Genomic DNA, 17,896 nt, shown 5'->3' with positions numbered 1-17,896 from the left:
AATAATACCCGAATAAAATTACCTTTTACTAGCTAAATTTACTATTTTTACCGTCTTCGTATTTTCATCATACGAATAATCCTCCGCACATAATCGTCCCCGAAACCCCTCTAGGGACCAATTAAACTATTTACTCATGATCAAGACGGTAAAATTCTTATTATCATCACGCTAGTAAATAAGGTAAAAATATAAGGGTCGGGATGTGACAAAACACCTGCAGTGGTACTGTCATTATCCGCCGATTTCACTAGTCCTTCTCTTCTACTATGCATTCCTAGTAGGGTTAGGACTGGCCGGTTTCATGACACTTGAAATATATGTGAAAGCGGGACTTGATTGTTTTTTATAGACAGGAAAGTAAAAGTTGAATGGAACAGACACTGAAAGTTGCAAAGCAAGATTACCATGTAAATTAACAAGAAGAAGATATAGATCGGTACTGCAGTGGCCAGTGGGTTGTGACGTTTACGGCCGTGGTAACATCTGCGCCGCCCCGTTCCTAATTAACCTAGCCATCACATGTGCTTGGTATATTGGTCTCGCCCTTGTGGGCTTATAAATTTAGTCTGGGTTCTCGCCCAATAGGCCCATTTGGCACCAAAGCGGAAAAAGAGCACCACTTTCTAGTTCACCCAAAGCCATAACAAACTGAAACTGGCCACGACCACCATCAAGCAAACGGAGTCGCCACCCAAGAAGCTCTTAAGCCTCTTATTGTGGTCTGTGGGGGTGATCCTTCCGGTGGATCCCTTGACTGGGTCTGTTTGCATGCGCGTGTATGTGTGGGAGATAGAAGACCATGTCAAAACGATTGCATCTGTTGGCATGCATGGCCATGGCGCGCAGCGTTTGTTTTCATTCACTCTTCTTTTATATCATTGCCTCGCATCAATTCAATTAAGTTACTGTTTTATCTAGTCTTTGAGGAAATGGGATAGTATTTATACTGTGCAAGAGCTTACTGTTTGACAGAGAGAGAGAGAGGGAGAGAGCACTAAAATTTTTGAGGGGGAGAAATGAATTTTGAACACTTAACAGTAACAATAAGTCAATATAAAAAAAAAGGGGAGTGTTGCTTTCAACATTATTGTTTTTGGTTCTGATGAATTTTCTTCTTTTGACTGATGCGTACCTTCTTATTGTACTTTGAATATATTGTTCAAGTATGACTGTATGACTGCTGCAAGTATGGAACAACGCTAAGGAAAACTAATTAAGGTGGAAATGAAAAGACATCAATGGTTGATATTTCTTTTTTTCTTTTTTAATACATAAGAGTGTTAGGGGGTCATTCCTCTCTCACTCATCTTTCAGCCAAAACAAAAAAAAAAAAAAGACATCAATGGTTGTGATTCAGTGCTTTTCTATGATCATGTCTTGTAAATTGCAGTCAATTTCCGTTTAATCTAAACAAATGATGATATAGCCATATAGGTTTAGGAAATTAAGGCCTTAAAAGAAAGACCAACCAGCTGGTATACAAGAAACTCAAAAACATTTACAAGGTAGGAAATGTCGACGTTCTGGAATCAATGCTGGATATAATGTTTTCAACAAGTTTGATTTTTAGAATGTACTGACCAAAAATAGCAGGAATCGTTCCTTGGAAATCTACTCAGGGATAGACAGAAGAAAGCGGCAAGAAGTTGCAAGGAACTCAATGTCTCTTTACCTTCATATATTCTTTCCATTCGAAGAAAGGTTAAGATTTAATATGATTGTTTTTCTAGCTAGCTAGCATAACGCTTCCTACTTGCAGATAGTTCAAGAGAATAGGAAAAAGAAAAGGAATGGCTGCCCAGTTGCTATTTCATATTACTTTGTTACTATGGTCTATGAGTAGTACTGAAGTACTAGTAGCATCAGAAGCATCAGAAGCACTACCCATAGCAAAGCCTAATTGTCCATCGCATTGCGGAGACATTGAAATCCCATACCCTTTTGGGATAGGAGCAGGTTGTTACATCAATGATGACTGGTTCCGAGTGTTCTGTGACAACTCTACTGGCTCTCCTAGACCTTACTTGAACGGCACCAATCTGGAGGTACTAAATATTTCTGTTGTTGAAGGCACACTAAGGGTCAGAAACCCAATCACCTTCTCTAATTGCAGCGGTAAGCCAAATCGTCAAGCAGTCAACTTGGAGGGAAGCCCTTTTACGTTCTTCTCCCAGAAGAACATGTTCACTGCAGTAGGTTGCGGAGTTATGGCCACAATCACCTCAAACTCAAATGGCGTTACCATTTCAGCTGGGTGCAGGTCCGAATGTTATGCTTCTGTTGATAGTACAAATAGTAGTACCAGCCCTAATACCTGCAATGGTGTGGATTGCTGCCAGACCGTCATCCCTTCTTCTCTCTGTGCCTTCAATACTAGTTTCCAGCAGGCTAATGATAATCTCACAAAAAGTTCATGCAGTTATGCATTTTTGGTTGATCGTGATTGGTTCGAGTCCTTTGCCAAAAGTTCAACAAATATTTCTGCCACCGGTGATATGGACCAAGTCCCCATTGTGCTACGATGGAACTTATACCATTCAACAACTGATGTTTTTGGGACCTTTATAGCAGAAAATGTAACGAGAGACTATTATGATGTCCTAGATGGTTATTGCGAGAGTTACAGTGACAGCTCTTCACTATATGGATCCTCAAGGCTTGAATGTTTCTGTAGATGGGGCTCTGAGGGAAATCCATATCTTCTTCAAGGATGCAGAGGTGAACATACGATTCCAATTAAGCTTTACCTACCAATAAGTATTCTGACTTATTTATGAATGAAACACTTATTCATTTCTCTTGAATCCCTGTAATTTAGTTTTAGAGAGCAAGTAGCTTACCGTCATTCATAATAATAACTTTGTTCTTGCACTTTTCAGATATCAATGAATGTGAGGATCCAGTAAATAGAGCTAGCTGTTCTCCAGGCGTATGTGTCAATAGTCTTCCAGGTGATAGTGGATGGGGATGCCACTACCCAGAAACCATGATCAGCAAGTCGCGGGTTAAAGCAATCTTTATAGGTATGTTGTGGCCATCATCATTTGAATCATTCATAGAAGTATATAACTATCATATTTGAGCTCTATGAAATGAGAGACTTGATCAATAAAAACTCTAACTAAACATTATTATCTCATGTTATTATGGTGTTACTTTATCATTGCCACAATAGTACTAGATTAGTATAAATTCTATACTTGTAAGTTCCTTATATATGTACAGAAGATGATCATATATTTTTTTTTTTGTAGAATGATATGGATTATTAAGCAGGATCTGTTTTTTCTGGAATTCAACTTTTTATTGAATACAATATAATAGAAGTATAGAACTACATATGTACTCAGTACTCCTGACTCCTGAGCTTCATTTTGGGTCAGACGGTCAGTTATGTATTTCCTGAGTTTCTTTTGGTTATCATCATTTTTCTTCTCCTAGATGTCCATATGCTGCAGTTTTCACAATCTAACAGAAGTTATATCTTTAGTATCCGAACTAACGTTTCTTTTAATTGACCTAAGCAGGTATTGGCAGTGGTCTTGGATTCTTAGTTCTACTATTTTGTGCATGGTGGTTGATCAAACTGTGGAAGAAAAGGAAAAACATCAGACTCAAGAAGGAGTTCTTTAAACAAAATGGGGGACTATTATTAGAGCAGCAACTATCTTCCGGTGAAGTTAATGTTGAGAAAATTAAGCTGTTCAATGTAAAGGAACTAGAAAAAGCCACAGATCGTTTTAATGTAGATAGAATACTTGGCCAAGGAGGCCAAGGTACCGTTTACAAAGGAATGTTGGCAGATGGAAGAATTGTTGCAGTAAAGAAGTCTAAAATAGTTGATGGAGGCGAAGTGGGACAGTTCATTAACGAAATTGTCATTCTTTCACAAATTAACCACAGGAATGTGGTTAAGCTATTGGGTTGTTGTTTGGAGACCGAAGTTCCTCTTTTGGTTTATGAATTCATTCCTAAAGGAACTATCTACCAGTATCTCCATGAACAGAATGAAGAGTTTCCACTTACATGGGAAATGCGCTTAAGGATTTCTGCAGAAGTTGCCGGAGCTCTTTCATACTTACACTCGGCTGCTGGTTTTCCAATTTACCACCGCGATATCAAGACTACTAACATACTATTAGATGATAAATACAGAGCAAAAGTTGCAGATTTTGGGACTTCAAGATCAGTTTCCATAGACCAAACACACCTAACCACATTTGTACATGGTACATTTGGTTACTTGGATCCAGAATACTTCCAGTCAAGTCAATTTACAGACAAAAGTGATGTGTATAGCTTTGGGGTGGTACTTGTTGAGCTCCTGACTGGAGAAAAGCCAGTTTCTTTGACCAGGTCACAAGAAGCCAGAGGCCTTGTTTCATATTTCAATCTCTCAGTGGAGGAGAATAATTTGTTTGATATTATTGATGCTCGAGTTAAGGTGGATGGTGTAACAGAAGATATTTTGGTAGTCGCTAATCTTGCAAAAAGATGTCTGGATATGAATGGGAAGAGACGACCTACCATGAAAGAAGTTGCAATGGAGTTGGAGGTGATTCATAAATCAGTAATATCTTCAAATACACAACAAAATCATGAAGAAGTTGAGTATGTCCGAAATGAAGTAACTTGTCCTTGGGATGTTGCTACTACTGTAACCGGGTCAGCTTTGGATGGTGGCACTGCCTCATCAATTGAGTCACTACCACTAATGTCTAGCTAATCGATCATGTTAGATAAGAATCAAGAATGCAACCTGTGCATCACCTATCCTAGCATCTATGTAAGTTTGAGACTTTTGTGCTGCATTTCGTTAACATGCAACATTTTATTCCGTGGAGCAACAGGTTCTTGTTTTTATTTGGTGGTGTGCTAATTCTTAACATTGTGGCTGATAGTATAGGTTTGTAACCTCCTTTCTGTTGTCCAGTTTTCTGTGGTTGTTGCTGTTTAATTTCCACCTTTTTTTCCTTGAATAAGTTTGTCAGCTTGCTCTTGAATTTCATCTTTTACTCTGATGTCCAGAAATCCCCATGGAACTGTCAAAGGACACTAATTTTTCATATGGGATTACAGATGAAGCCAGCTTACATAGGAATAGGTCTCTATTCAGATGTTTGCTGTAGATATCAAACTGGTAACCCAACCAATGTCTGCTGTTTGATATTTATCCTACCGCAACAACTTATCACTGAAATAAGTTCACATGGATTTCTCATCAGACATCAATATGTAGATTGGATTTCCTCCATGGCACACTTTAAATCTGAGGTGATGAATTGGGTGGTATGTAATAATTGTTCCAATTGGAACAAACAAAAAGGTTTTCTTCTTCCTTTGTATCTCAGTCCCCTCCCAGATGAATATTAAACAAGAACAGAGAATGCAATTAACCCATAGCTGATCATCTTCAATGTCTTTGCATGTGCTTGAATTAGAAAAGAGTGTTTGGATATATCATTTGAATTTCATACATATATGGGTTTTGTGAACTTCTGAACAAAATTATGTCACTGTTGTTGGTACTTTGCTATATAGCAGAGCACATGCTAATACTGGTAGATGCCCTAACAATTTGTAATGTTAGATAGACCTTATAATTCCGACATTCCCGCTCTGTCTTCTGTCTCATAATGTAACATGGTTTAAGTACATTCTGTCTGCTTCTGCTTCCAAGTGTACACAACGATCGTAGTTTCAAGTTTCAACATCATCTACTGATGGTTCAGCCGGCTGACATAACCACGGGGTCGTCGGAGCAATACCAGCCTCTACTCCTCAGACTTGACTCACATTCCCGGATTCCTAACTTGTCATCCGCCGCGGTTGAGGAGTTTTTAGAGGAAAGACCTATAGCACTGAGGTGGTCGCCTAGGCTAGTTGCGTGGGAGTCAAGGCTGCTATGGATTTTATCCGGTTCGTCTATTGTCGTTTCATTTTCAATTACATGCTCAGCTTTGTCACACTGATGTTTTGTGGCCATCTGAGTGCGTTGGAGCTTGCTGGAGCCTCTATCGCTTGTGTGGGACTCCAAGGTATCGCTTATGGGATATTATGGTATGTACCCCAACTGTACCTAATTTATATCAGTCATTTTCATCTTTATGCTTTTAAATTGTTTGAATGTGTTGAAACTATTTGGTACTTGCAACCATTCGAAATGTTCCAATACTGTCAACTTGAATCATATAAGCTAAACTCATGTTCAGTTTTTCATCTCTTATGTTTTTTACTTGTTTGAGTAAGAACATTACTCAACATTCTGTTAGTCTAACATAACCTAATTAAACCCTTGATTTATTGCTTTGATTTTGTAAGTTGGGCATGGCAAGTGCTGTACAAACTGTTTGTGGGCAAGCCTATGGAGCCAAACACTTGGGAGCAATGGGGATCATATGCCAAAGAGCAATCATCTTGCACTTGGGAGCAGCAATCCTCCTCACACCTGTGTACTGGTGGTCAGGTCCAATTCTAGTAGCCATTGGCCAATCAGTGGACATAGCAGAGCAGGGTCAAATCTTCGCACGCGGCTTGATCCCTCAGCTCTATGCATTTGCCATAAACTGCCCGCAGCAGAGGTTCCTTCAAGCACAGAACATAGTGAACCCTTTGGCATACATCTCTGCCGTAGTTTTCGCCCTTCATACTCTTCTCAGTTGGTTGGTGGTTTATGTTGTGGACTATGGACTAATAGGTGCTGCTCTTACACTGAGCTTTTCTTGGTGGTTGCTTGTAATTACGTATGGGATTTACATTATAGTAAGCCCCAACTGCAAGGAAACTTGGACTGCTTTCTCATGGAAAGCCTTTTGCGGAATTTGGCCTTACTTCAAACTAACTCTTGCTTCTGCTATCATGTTGTGGTATGTAACTATGTATTAATGTATATAACTATATACATGTTCAAGTTTTTGGCCTTTCCTACCTCATATATAAGACTAGGTTTTATAATGGTACAATGTAGTTTGGAGATTTGGTACAATCAAGGATTGGTGCTTATATCAGGGCTTCTAGCAAACCCTACAATTGCAACGGACTCCTTTTCTATCTGGTGTGTCTTATAAGATTCTCAGTCAATTTGATCAGTTATTTGACTCACTGTTATCATGTACCTTTACATATTCTAATATTCCAGCAAGAACTGCTTGAACTGGCCTGGGACACTCAATTTATGCTAGGCCTTGCTGCTGCAACAAGGTTTGTGACAAATCTTAAAACGTTTCAGTTTTTCTTTGGCAAAACCGTAATAGAAATTTAGAAGTCTCTTACTGATAATGCAATTGATTTGGCTTATGCAGTGTTCGAGTGAGTAATGAGCTAGGTGCTGGTCATCCAAAGGTGGCCAAATTTTCGGTGTTTGTAGTGAACGGGACCAGCATCCTAATTAGCATATTGTTCACGGCTATTGTCCTAATATTCAAAGTTGGATTGAGCGAGCTATTTACGAGTGACACTGAGGTTATTGAGGCAGTGGCTAATCTGACCCCCTTGCTAGCCATCTCTGTTTTTTTTTAAAGGCATTCAACCTATACTCTTAGGTACTGACAGTATATGCTAGACACAGTAGAAAAACATCTCAGTCACGCATTCAGGCACCATTTCTAATTTTAGATGTGTGGAATTTCAGGTCTTGCAATTGGAAGTAGATGGCAAGCTGTTGTAGCTTATGTGAACTTGACTTGTTACTATATTATTGGTCTTCCAATTGGATGTCTTCTTGGCTTCAGAACTAGTATGGGAGTAACAGCAAGTATTTGAAACTCTACCTCACTCTTATCAGTAAAGTTTTTGCTTTTGTAATAGTAAATGATATTGAAAATAACGCATTTTTGGCCTTTACTTTTCAGGGTATTTGGTGGGGAATGATTATTGGAGTATTTTTACAGACATCAACTCTGATTGTTCTCACTGCCAGAACCAATTGGGATACTGACGTAACTTAAATTCTGATGAAAGTTTCTTACCATCTGCACAAGGAGTAGTAGACATGAACAAAATTTGGCCATGGTTGTGTGATTATGTTTTTATAGGTTGTGAACGCGGCTGAGAGGTTGAAGAGATCTGCAAGTGTAGAAGATTTACTCTTGGAAGAAGACGATGTATGAGTATTGTTTTGGCCACAATCCTCAGCAAGGAGAGAGACAGCAGCAGTCAATGTTTTTAGGGATGCGGGGCGTGCCACCGCGCGAACGCGGAATGTAGTAAGGTTGTTGTCGTAGTGCGTTGACCTATACTTCTAATCAAACGAAAGCAAGGCTCCGTTGTCATCTCGCGGACGAGGAATTACAATAGCTTATTCGCTATCAATATCGATACTCGCGGTTGTAGCGAGCAGAGCAACCAAAGGAAAGGAAAACGAGAACGCAAGGGAACTCTGGGGAGCTTGAAAAGTAAAAGGTGCAATAACTTCGGGGAGCCGGGAAAGTAAAGAGACAGAGCTCCAGGGAGCGTGAAAGGAAAAAGGTTGCTAAGGCGAAATGCTTTAGCGTCTGGGTTCGACTGGGTCGATAATTGTATTGTATTTTTGTTGAGTTGTTGATTGTCGTTGTGTAGAGAGTCAACCAGATCCTCGAACTCTCTTATATAGAGCTATTTAGGGCCACAAGTATTGGCCCAAAACATGTCAAAGACTCGTAGAAGTCTTCAACGATAAATGCAGTGTAGGCGATGTAAATCACTTGCTGGACGTGATTAAGCCTCGGCGAAGTAACTAGCTGCCTACTATGTAGAGGAGTAGAACCAATTCCATGAAGACCTGGACGTGCGCCACTGTTCACCCGTGCAAATACAATTAAGGAGTAGAGTCCTTAACCACCAATACAACCAAACTCATGAAGATGTGGACGTGAGCTCCCCATGCAAACATGCTTGAATAAAGATAAGGATCCTTAATGAACCCATCCCATGCAATCATGCTTAACTAAGGATATATATTGCTTTCTTATCCAATAGAGGTATTGTAGGCGGAGTCCGCCTCTTTCCTTGCTAGCTCTCTCAATTGATATATATGCATATATATACCACCAAGCGGAGCCCGCCTCTCCCCTTCTCCTATGCGAAGTCTTCCACCTCTGTTTCCTCACGTGGTCTCCTACGCGGAGTCTCTGTATGAGAAGTCATCTCGCCTTGTTTCTTGGCGAAGGCATCTCGCTTCGCGAAATCGAACACAACACAAGAAGAAGACTCCTTAATTATATATGTTTCCTTATTACAGGCGAGGCAACCCGTCTTTAGACCTAATATTATTCAGGCTCGTCGGTGTGGACCATGAATTTAATTAACATTCATTTTAAACAATTACTGTCCAGTAAAATATTAATTTGGGTGTAAACAAGTATAACTGTTCACGGTTCAAAGCTCAATTTATCAGTGTTTGTTGAGGAAAAATTGCTTACACATGTAACCCCTTATGTAATCCGCTTACTCATATTCACTAACAGAATAAAGTTTTAATTATTTTGGGTTCGACTCATTCAATACAGAATTTTGCCTCTTAATTACACTCACTTGTTACAAGGAAACATCTTTCAATTTCACTCATAAAAAGATCAATGTGTACATGTTTGTTTGTTTTTGCAGCTCGTCTCGAATTTTGGAATGGTTGCATACGTACCTGGAACGGGATCAAGCCACACACTTGTGGTTCATTAGTTCCAATGAGTGAATGACTCATTGAATTGCTTGGATTTTTGGAATGAGATTAGTGTTTAGGATGTGGTTGCATCCAGATTATTTGATTCTAGATTGCCTACATACCTTTTCGGGATCAAACCACGTATAGTTCCAGCAATTGATATTTAAATGGATATATGACTCATTTACTTCTTATTTGTGTTTGGGTAATTTGGATGTGATTTGATATATATTCTCAACAACATGATCATGTGGCAAGAATCCTTCCTTGCTGATTGTGGCAAAATTGCTTTAAAATTGACTTACCTTGGTTAAGATTTTGAAATCTATGGTGAAAGTGAAGAAGAGAACTGGAAGAAAAACAAATCACAATTCAGCTAGGTGTGCTCATCAACCTCTTTGCAGAGGAGCTCACAATTTTGAATAAATATACCAAAATTGTTGTTCAAGAAATCATATCTTGTACCAAGACATTTACCGAGGAGGAAGCGGAAACCCTTTGAAACCAAATGTAACGTTACGTTTTCTACTTCATGAACTAGTATAAACAAAGTGATTACTTTGACCTTCTTAGACAATGCAATCCCAAAGCTGACGTAGTGACATTTTCAATGTCTTTGAACTAGTGCTTGAACTAGAAAACAGTGCTTGGATATATCATTTCACTTGCGCATACATAGGTTTTGTGAACTTTCTGAACAAAGATATGTTACTGTTGTAGGTAAAACTCTCGTGCTACTCACTTCGCTATATAGCAGATCACATGCTAACACTGGTTGGTGCTTAACAATTTGGAATGTTAGTTGGACCTTGTAATTTCAACTTTCCCGCTCTGTTTTCTGTACCATATATAATGTAACATGATTTAAGGAAATTATGTCTCTGCTTCTGCTTCCTTGTGTACACTACACTCGTAGTTTCAGGGTTCAAGTTTCAACATCATCTAGTGATGGCTCAGCCGGCTGACATAACCACGGGGTCGTCGGAGCAGTACCAGCCGCTACTCCTTAGACTTAACTCACATTCCCGGATTCCTGACTTGTCATCCGCCGCGGTTGAGGAGTTTCTGGAGCAAAGGCCTATAGCACTGAGGTGGTGGCCTAGGCTAGTTGCATGGGAGTCCAGGCTGCTATGGATTTTATCCAGTTCGTCTATTGTGGTTTCAATTTTCAATTACATGCTCACCTTTGTCACACTCATGTTTTGTGGCCATCTGGGTGCATTGGAGCTTGCTGGAGCCTCTATTGCAAGTGTGGGAATCCAAGGCCTTGCTTTTGGGATTATGGTATGTACCTCAAATGTACCTAATTATATCACTCATTTTCATCTCATGTTTTTCACTTGTTTGACTGAATTGATACTATTTGGTCTCTTACAACCATCCAAAACATGAATCATGTAAGCTAAACTCATTTTCAGTTCTTCATCTCTATGTGTTTTACATGTTTTACATTACTCAATAATCTTTTAGTCTAAAATGAGCTAAAAGATTTTATTTCTTGCTTTGAGTTTCAAGTTGGGCATGGCGAGTGCTGTACAAACTGTATGTGGGCAAGCCTATGGAGCCAAACACTTGGGAGCAATGGGGATCATATGCCAAAGAGCAATCATCTTGCACTTGGGAGCAGCAATCCTCCTTACATTTTTGTACTGGTGGTCAGGTCCAATACTAGTGGCCATGGGCCAAACTGAAAGCATAGCAGAACAGGGTCAAATCTATGCCCGCGGCTTAATCCCTCAACTCTATGCATTTGCCATAAACTGCCCTCAACGGAGGTTCCTTCAGGCACAGAAAATAGTGCACCCTTTGGCATACATGTCCATTGGAGTTTTCCTCCTCCACACTCTTCTCACTTGGTTGGTGGTTTACGTTGTGGACTATGGACTAATAGGTGCTTCTCTTACACTGAGTTTTTCTTGGTGGTTGCTTGTGATTACGTTTGGGATTTACATTCTAGTAAGCCCCAACTGCAAGGAAACTTGGACTGGTTTCTCATGGAAAGCCTTTTCCGGAATTTGGCCTTATTTTAAGCTCACTCTTGCTTCTGCTATCATGTTGTGGTATGTAACTATGTATGTAGCTATGTACATTTCAAGTTTTTTATATTGTTCTTTTTGTTGACCTCATAAAACTGAGTTTAGTAATGCTTCAATGTAGTTTGGAGATTTGGTACAATCAAGGGTTAGTGCTTATATCAGGGCTCCTAGCCAACCCTACAATTTCACTGGACTCCATATCTATCTGGTATGTACAAATGTACTTTCCTCAGTTAATCTGATCAGTTGTTCAACTCGGTTGTTATCTAACTTTACATATTCTATATGATTCCAGCATGAACTACTTGAACTGGGACATGCAGTTTATGCTAGGCCTTGCTGCTGCTGCAAGGTTTGTGACAAATCTTAAGGTTTCAACATTTCCTTGACAAAAATGTATTAGAAGTCTTTTACTGATAATGCAATCGATTTGGGCTTATGCAGTGTTCGAGTGAGTAATGAGCTAGGTGCTGGTCATCCAAAGGTGGCCAAATTTTCGGTGTTTGTAGTGAATGGTACCAGCATCCTAATTAGCATAGTGTTCAGTGCTATTGTGCTAATATTCAAAGCTGGATTGAGCAGGCTATTTACGAGTGATGCCGAGGTTATTGAGGCAGTGTCTAATTTGACCCCCTTGCTAGCCATTTCTGTTTTCCTGAATGGCATTCAACCTATACTCTCAGGTATTGACAGTATATGCTAGACTCGGTAGAAAAAACATCTCAGTTAGGCACCATTTCTAGTTTTTGATATGTTGAATTTCAGGTGTTGCAATTGGAAGTGGATGGCAAGGTGTTGTAGCTTATGTGAATCTGACTTGTTACTATATTATCGGTCTTCCAATAGGGTGTGTTCTTGCCTTCAAAACTAGTATGGGAGTAGCAGTAAGTATTTGAGACTCTACCTCACTCTTATCAGTACAGTTAATTGTAAATGCTACTGAAAATAATGCATTTTTTGCCTTAATTTTTCAGGGTATTTGGTGGGGGATGATTATTGGAGTATTTTTGCAGACAGCAACTCTAATTGTTCTCACTGCCAGAACCAATTGGGATGCTCAGGTAACTTAAATTTCGATGAAAGTTTCTTACCATAAGAATACACAGTACATATGAACTGAATTTGGCCAGATTGTGACCAACGATTTTGATCACGCTCTTGTTTTTGTAGGTTGTAAATGCAGCTGAGAGAGTGAAGAAATCTGCAAGTGTAGAGCACTTGCTCTTGGAGGAAGACGACGTATGAGTCTATGAATGTACACGGTTCAAACCTCATTTTACCAGAGTTTCATGTGGTGCAATGCGATGTCTTCTTTCATTAAACATTGTCCCTGTAACCAGTCAGATGTAGCCAATTTTAATTGTTTTAGGAGACCCTCGTATTTTTTTAACGAACAGCAGCAGTACTTATTTTAAAGCAAGATACTGCTTTCAAAACTGCCTTGCCTTTTCCATTTCATTATTTGAGGGGGAAGGTAAGAGTCAGTCTCTTGTTGTGGATGCCAAGGAAAAGTGCTCTATCGAGTGGACTTGTAACTTGTAAGCCTCCGAAACTACAAGCTTTTGCTCCAAGGAAGTCACACCAGACACTTTGAATCACAAGCCTTTGCAATTGATACAGAAAGAAATCCAAAACTGCAGATTTCACTCTCGCGGGTGCAGTGCTTTCACTAGACTGACCATCAAAAAATAAACAGTAAGGTCACTTTGCTTAAATGCCAAAATGTAGTGTGGAATGATTCAATTCCCACGTATTAATCTCAATTGACCTTGTTGAATTAACAATGAACGCTAAGTAATGTGACTATACCACAAAAGAGAAGATCCCAACTTTACAATTCAGCCACTGTAAGCAAGTCCTCGAGGTTTTTTTCAGCATCACCGTTTAAATAAACCAGCTCAGGTTCTTGTTCTTGTTTATCGTCATATGATGAAGCGACTGGTGAAGGACCATCGACTTCCTCTTCATAACTTTCATCGTCATCTTCATCGTCTTCATCGTCATCTTCGTCGTCTTCATCGTCTTCGTCATTATCTTCATCCTCATCATTATCATTAACAGAGATTGACAGAAGGTTTTCAATGCTACTATTATCCAAGTATCCTACAACTTGGTTAGCTAACTGTTGTTCTTCTGCTGTTTTTGCCAAAGATAAAAGGATATTCTTTGCTTTCTGATCAGGAGGAAGCCTGCAAGATTCCATTTCCTTGTACCAAACAACAGCACTCCCAAAATCTCTGTTCTTGCCATATGCATCCATTATGGTTGTCAAGATCGTTTGATTTGGTTTGACACCACATGCCTGCATTTCCTCATACTTCTCCATCATTTTCTCGATATCATTTGTCTTAGCATACCCTTTGATTAAGGTTCCATAAGTGACAACGTTGGGTTTAAATCCATCTACCTTTAGTCTTGTGAAGAATTTTTCAGCACCCTCCATGTCAGGTGCATTTACATAAGCAGACAGCATAGTGGTATACGAGTAAATATCGGGTTCATACCTGCCGAAACAAAATATGCAGAGAAGTGTTAGCCTGATGACAGAGAGTGAACTTTTTAGTGACATGTCTTACTCTTAACAGATAGCATTAATAGGCACAATAGCACTATTTTGTCTTTCTGGAATCAGAAAATTAACAAGGGACAGCTAATATCAGGACATAACATAATCATCATGCAGGTATCAAAAGTATACCTGTCCCTTCTCATGCTTTTAAAAACAGTTCGAGCTTGGTCCACCATTCCTGATACTGCAAATGCGTCGAGCAAAATATTGTATGCTTTACGGGTAGGTCTGCAAAAGGGATAAATAGCAGGAATTATATTCTATATAATGCCATCACATTGGCAGCAAGAGTTTGGCCACTTTCCACCAGCTTAGGTTGGTGTAAAAGCCAGAATGAGAAACTGATGCCCTAGCTTCAAACAGATGAAGAAACCAAGGCAACCAGCAATTTCCATTGCATGCAGAGGAAATATTTGCTATATGGTGACAGGTTAGGTTATGGTTGAACATAGAAAGCAATAAAAACAGTCTATTGGTTGGGGAACACTCCACCATTACCGGTACGCCAAAATCTAATTTTGTCCCTACTCATCTACAATCTAAAATCTCCAATCTCAATTCCACAATTAATTAAAGATATAAATAAGTAATGACACATATATAACTTTGAAATATAAACTAAACTTCCTCTCATTTATAACTTTTAAATAGATAGCTTTAAGCCTACATACCTGACACCAGCATCAAGCATTTCCTCGAAAACAGCCAAGGCTTCTTCCTCTCTTCTAGCTTTCCCATAAGCACTTATGAGTAAGGCATAACTCACTACGTCAGGTCGGAGACCAGCTCTCTGCATCTGTCGTTAATAGGTTACTTCAGTTTCGTATGACTTCTTTTATTGATAATAAAGTTAAATTACTTCAGTAGTATTTTAAGATATAAAGATCTTGGAGAGTCTGGTGGCTTGGCCAGACGGTTCAACTTTGGTAAGCATGGGGGAAGGAGATAAAAAAAAGACTTTCAAGCCATCTTTATTATCTATGGGAAATTATCGTCTATATAGAATTGCAGCAAACAAGAAGGGTATATTAAACTGACGTAGAACTTATCAATTTATGTGACAGAAGAAAAGATAGGTGATAACAACTTCATAAACTAGGTAGCATAGGTAGCATGCAGTGAGAGGTCGAAGCATTGATTCTTACTAAAACCTTTTAATGCTAAAACTATTGATAGTAGAATTCTAAATCAGCATGACAGCTCATTCTTCTATATAATCGCAATCCAATCTGGCCAATGATGTAGAAAACAACAGATCAGGAAACTAGCAACTTTACAATCTATAAATTCGAAAGCATGCTCTACCCAGATATATGAATAATAAATCAGATTTTTTACGAGATTTACCTGGTTGTACATCTTTGACACTTCCTTATAGTTATTTTCAAACGACATTAAGCTATTATAAGTAACTGTTGATTGCCGAATCCCTCTCTCAGTCATCACTGCAAACATCTTACGAGCTTTTTCATAACTTCCGGCCTTCTTAAACATATAGATCATCATGTGGAACATCTTTTGGTCTGGCTTTAAAGGTGACTTTTCGTCATCTAAAAGGGTCTCAAAGATTTCTTCAGCTTCCTGAAACTTGCAGCCCTGCAGTATTTTGAGTTACTGTGATGAGGAAGGTAGAAAGCGTCCAACAACAGCAAACGAGTGAAGAAAGTTTTGACATAAGATATGGTTTTGTAAACATTACCTCAACGAATATTTTTAGTATGATCTGATAAGTCACAGCAGATGGTTCAGGCCCTGAAGACTGCATTCTCCGAAATATTGCTTCAGCATTGTTGTAGCGGCCTCCTTTTCCATATGCTTCCATAAGAGCAGTATGCGATATTACACTTGGTGCATAGCTCTTTTCATTCAACAAGCTTAAAACCTTCTCAGCCCTATTGAACTTGCCTTGCTTCCCATAAGCTGTTATAAGCATCAGAAAATCCATTTCGCTGAAGTCCCACCAGTCCTGAGTCTGAAGCCATTCAAGAATCTAGAAGACAAAAGGATGTGAGCTAAGCAAGTAATATAAGCATCGAAGCAACTTAAAGACTAACAGAAATGAGTCCAGAGATTGAATAATTTAGCAGAAATGAGTCCAGAGATACAATAATGTAGCAGAATGACTGAAACAAAATGTAGTATATCCTAATTCCTATGCAAGCAATCCATTTGAATTTGTTGTCAATACTTTGCAGGGTCCTCTATGTGGTTAATCATACAATTCATGTGTGCAGTTTCTACATTTATATACAAAAACTGCCCCACCATTTGAAATATCATACTACCGCACACAGAAAATGAAAACTGTGTACTTTTTACATAAACTACGGATGAAGTCAGCATATATGAGTTAACTAACATCGCTACAACGTGTCATCCAACTGACTTTAAAAAAGTATCCATATCTTATCTGTCACAGAACAACAATTAGGCAAGTCCACATACCTCACCAACAAGGTTCCATTTCCTCAATTGCTTGAATCTAACCAACGTTCCGAGAACAACATCCTTAGGTATCATCTTATTTTTGAGCTTTTCACTTTTGAGCACTGTAACAGCGGAACCCTTCTCTTCAATTTCATTCATCAGTCTCCTCCAGTTCTTCTGGTCAGCCTCATCGGCAGCGTCTTTAAAGACCTCTACTTTCTTCCTTTTCTGCAAGAACTTTCTCGGTGCCAACATTCCCATACAAACTACCTCCAGTCTTCCACGCATCTTGACATTGCCACCTATAGAATTTGTGCATTCTTTCAATTTACTGAAGACAAAAGATTCCCATTGTTACTTTGCCAATACCAAAATGAACACAAATCACTATCAGACTACAAAAGTCATTTCCATACAAATGCAACTATCACATACACATAGCTTAAGCATAAATTAATGAAAGTTCATCAGAATTCTGAAGCAAACTAATAATTTAGCTACCCAAAGCTAATAAAGTAACATACTTTCAGAGATAAACCAATTTTCCCCATGTTCTTTATCAAATTACCAGAAAACAAATTCAAAGTGAGAAGCTGAGAATGTAAAGAGAGGTTTAAGGGTTTTAGATGGGTTTATCAAGATGGGAACTTTGAAAGAGAACATACCTCCAATTGTCCAAAGGAGCAGAAATGAAGGGCTTTAAGAAAAGGGCTTGAGGCATTTTTCTGGGTTTCTGTGTATCTGAAAGTGCTTAAAGCATAGCTGCTGAGGTTGAAACAACAAGCTCTTTTCGTGAAGAGGGTGTTGAGCAGAAGAAGAGTATATGATGTTTTTTTGACAAAAATCTTATCTTTTTGAAGAAAGAGGGACCAGACTGGTAAAACACAACAGTTGTTACCCTTCTAACTGCACCAGCTTCGATTACAGGCAGGGTTGGTTTTTCAAATCAGATCAAATGAGGGACTTCCAAGTAAATAAAGGAAAATTGCAGGCCTTCTTTAGCAAGTTAATACGCACTCAGTCCGGACCACGGTGCACATGAGAATCTTAGAAAAGCCAAATTAATCTATCGTTTCAGGAGTACAAATCCGAAGCTCCCTCAAACCTCAAACCTGTTGTAAGACTCGAACTCTAGACATATAGGTTTCATGCTAAAAAGTTTGCAATGTTGAGCAACCAAACTGCATCTTATTTCACTGCAATTCTATCTAAGGAAGAAATTGG

The 17,896-nt window shown here is 39.0% G+C and overlaps 3 protein-coding genes and 1 pseudogene across 3 annotated transcripts; 3 read left to right on the top strand and 1 right to left on the bottom strand.

Moving 5' to 3' along the window:
• The first annotated feature begins 1,793 nt into the window (after positions 1-1,793).
• On the top strand, positions 1,794-4,729 carry LOC101298637 (wall-associated receptor kinase-like 22-like). The gene is made up of 3 exons (XM_004305808.1): positions 1,794-2,721; positions 2,883-3,026; positions 3,531-4,729. The coding sequence occupies exons 1-3, from the start codon at positions 1,794-1,796 to the stop codon at positions 4,727-4,729; spliced, it is 2,271 nt and encodes a 756-aa protein (XP_004305856.1).
• A 997-nt stretch (positions 4,730-5,726) lies between these two features.
• Positions 5,727-8,111, top strand: LOC101298351 (annotated as a pseudogene).
• A 2,477-nt stretch (positions 8,112-10,588) lies between these two features.
• On the top strand, positions 10,589-12,921 carry LOC101298053 (protein TRANSPARENT TESTA 12-like). Its single transcript, XM_004305807.1, has 8 exons — positions 10,589-10,924; positions 11,156-11,700; positions 11,798-11,884; positions 11,972-12,028; positions 12,121-12,359; positions 12,442-12,560; positions 12,651-12,737; positions 12,847-12,921. The coding sequence occupies exons 1-8, from the start codon at positions 10,589-10,591 to the stop codon at positions 12,919-12,921; spliced, it is 1,545 nt and encodes a 514-aa protein (XP_004305855.1).
• Positions 12,922-13,263: 342 nt separating this feature from the next.
• On the bottom strand, positions 13,264-17,490 carry LOC101294281 (pentatricopeptide repeat-containing protein At3g59040-like). The gene is made up of 7 exons (XM_004303857.1): positions 17,338-17,490; positions 16,691-17,003; positions 15,945-16,235; positions 15,593-15,841; positions 14,917-15,041; positions 14,375-14,473; positions 13,264-14,180 (listed from the first exon to the last, which is right to left on the bottom strand). Exons 1-7 carry the CDS (start codon positions 17,391-17,393, stop codon positions 13,508-13,510), a joined length of 1,806 nt encoding a protein of 601 aa, XP_004303905.1. The 5' UTR covers positions 17,394-17,490; the 3' UTR covers positions 13,264-13,507.
• Positions 17,491-17,896: the final 406 nt, after the last annotated feature.

Source organism: Fragaria vesca, linkage group LG6, assembly GCF_000184155.1.
Source record: "Fragaria vesca subsp. vesca linkage group LG6, FraVesHawaii_1.0, whole genome shotgun sequence".
NCBI classification, from domain to species: domain Eukaryota; kingdom Viridiplantae; phylum Streptophyta; class Magnoliopsida; order Rosales; family Rosaceae; genus Fragaria; species Fragaria vesca.
Note: the sequence above shows the minus strand (reverse complement) of the source record. Positions and strands in the feature narration are given on the sequence as shown.

Excerpts from the sequence above, each read along its gene's own strand:
- LOC101298053 (XM_004305807.1), top strand. The coding sequence starts at position 10,589 with ATGGCTCAGCCGGCTGACATAACCACGGGGTCGTCGGAGCAGTACCAG. Across the intron at positions 10,925-11,155 it reads GCCTTGCTTTTGGGATTATG|TTGGGCATGGCGAGTGCTGT; the intron begins GTATGTACCTCA and ends TTGAGTTTCAAG. Across the intron at positions 11,701-11,797 it reads GCTTCTGCTATCATGTTGTG|TTTGGAGATTTGGTACAATC; the intron begins GTATGTAACTAT and ends GCTTCAATGTAG.
- LOC101294281 (XM_004303857.1), bottom strand. The coding sequence starts at position 17,393 with ATGCCTCAAGCCCTTTTCTTAAAGCCCTTCATTTCTGCTCCTTTGGAC. Across the intron at positions 17,004-17,337 it reads GCTCCTTTGGACAATTGGAG|TAAATTGAAAGAATGCACAA; the intron begins GTATGTTCTCTT and ends TTTTGTCTTCAG. Across the intron at positions 16,236-16,690 it reads AATGGAACCTTGTTGGTGAG|ATTCTTGAATGGCTTCAGAC; the intron begins GTATGTGGACTT and ends TTTGTCTTCTAG.
- LOC101298637 (XM_004305808.1), top strand. The coding sequence starts at position 1,794 with ATGGCTGCCCAGTTGCTATTTCATATTACTTTGTTACTATGGTCTATG. Across the intron at positions 2,722-2,882 it reads TCTTCTTCAAGGATGCAGAG|ATATCAATGAATGTGAGGAT; the intron begins GTGAACATACGA and ends TGCACTTTTCAG. Across the intron at positions 3,027-3,530 it reads GGTTAAAGCAATCTTTATAG|GTATTGGCAGTGGTCTTGGA; the intron begins GTATGTTGTGGC and ends TGACCTAAGCAG.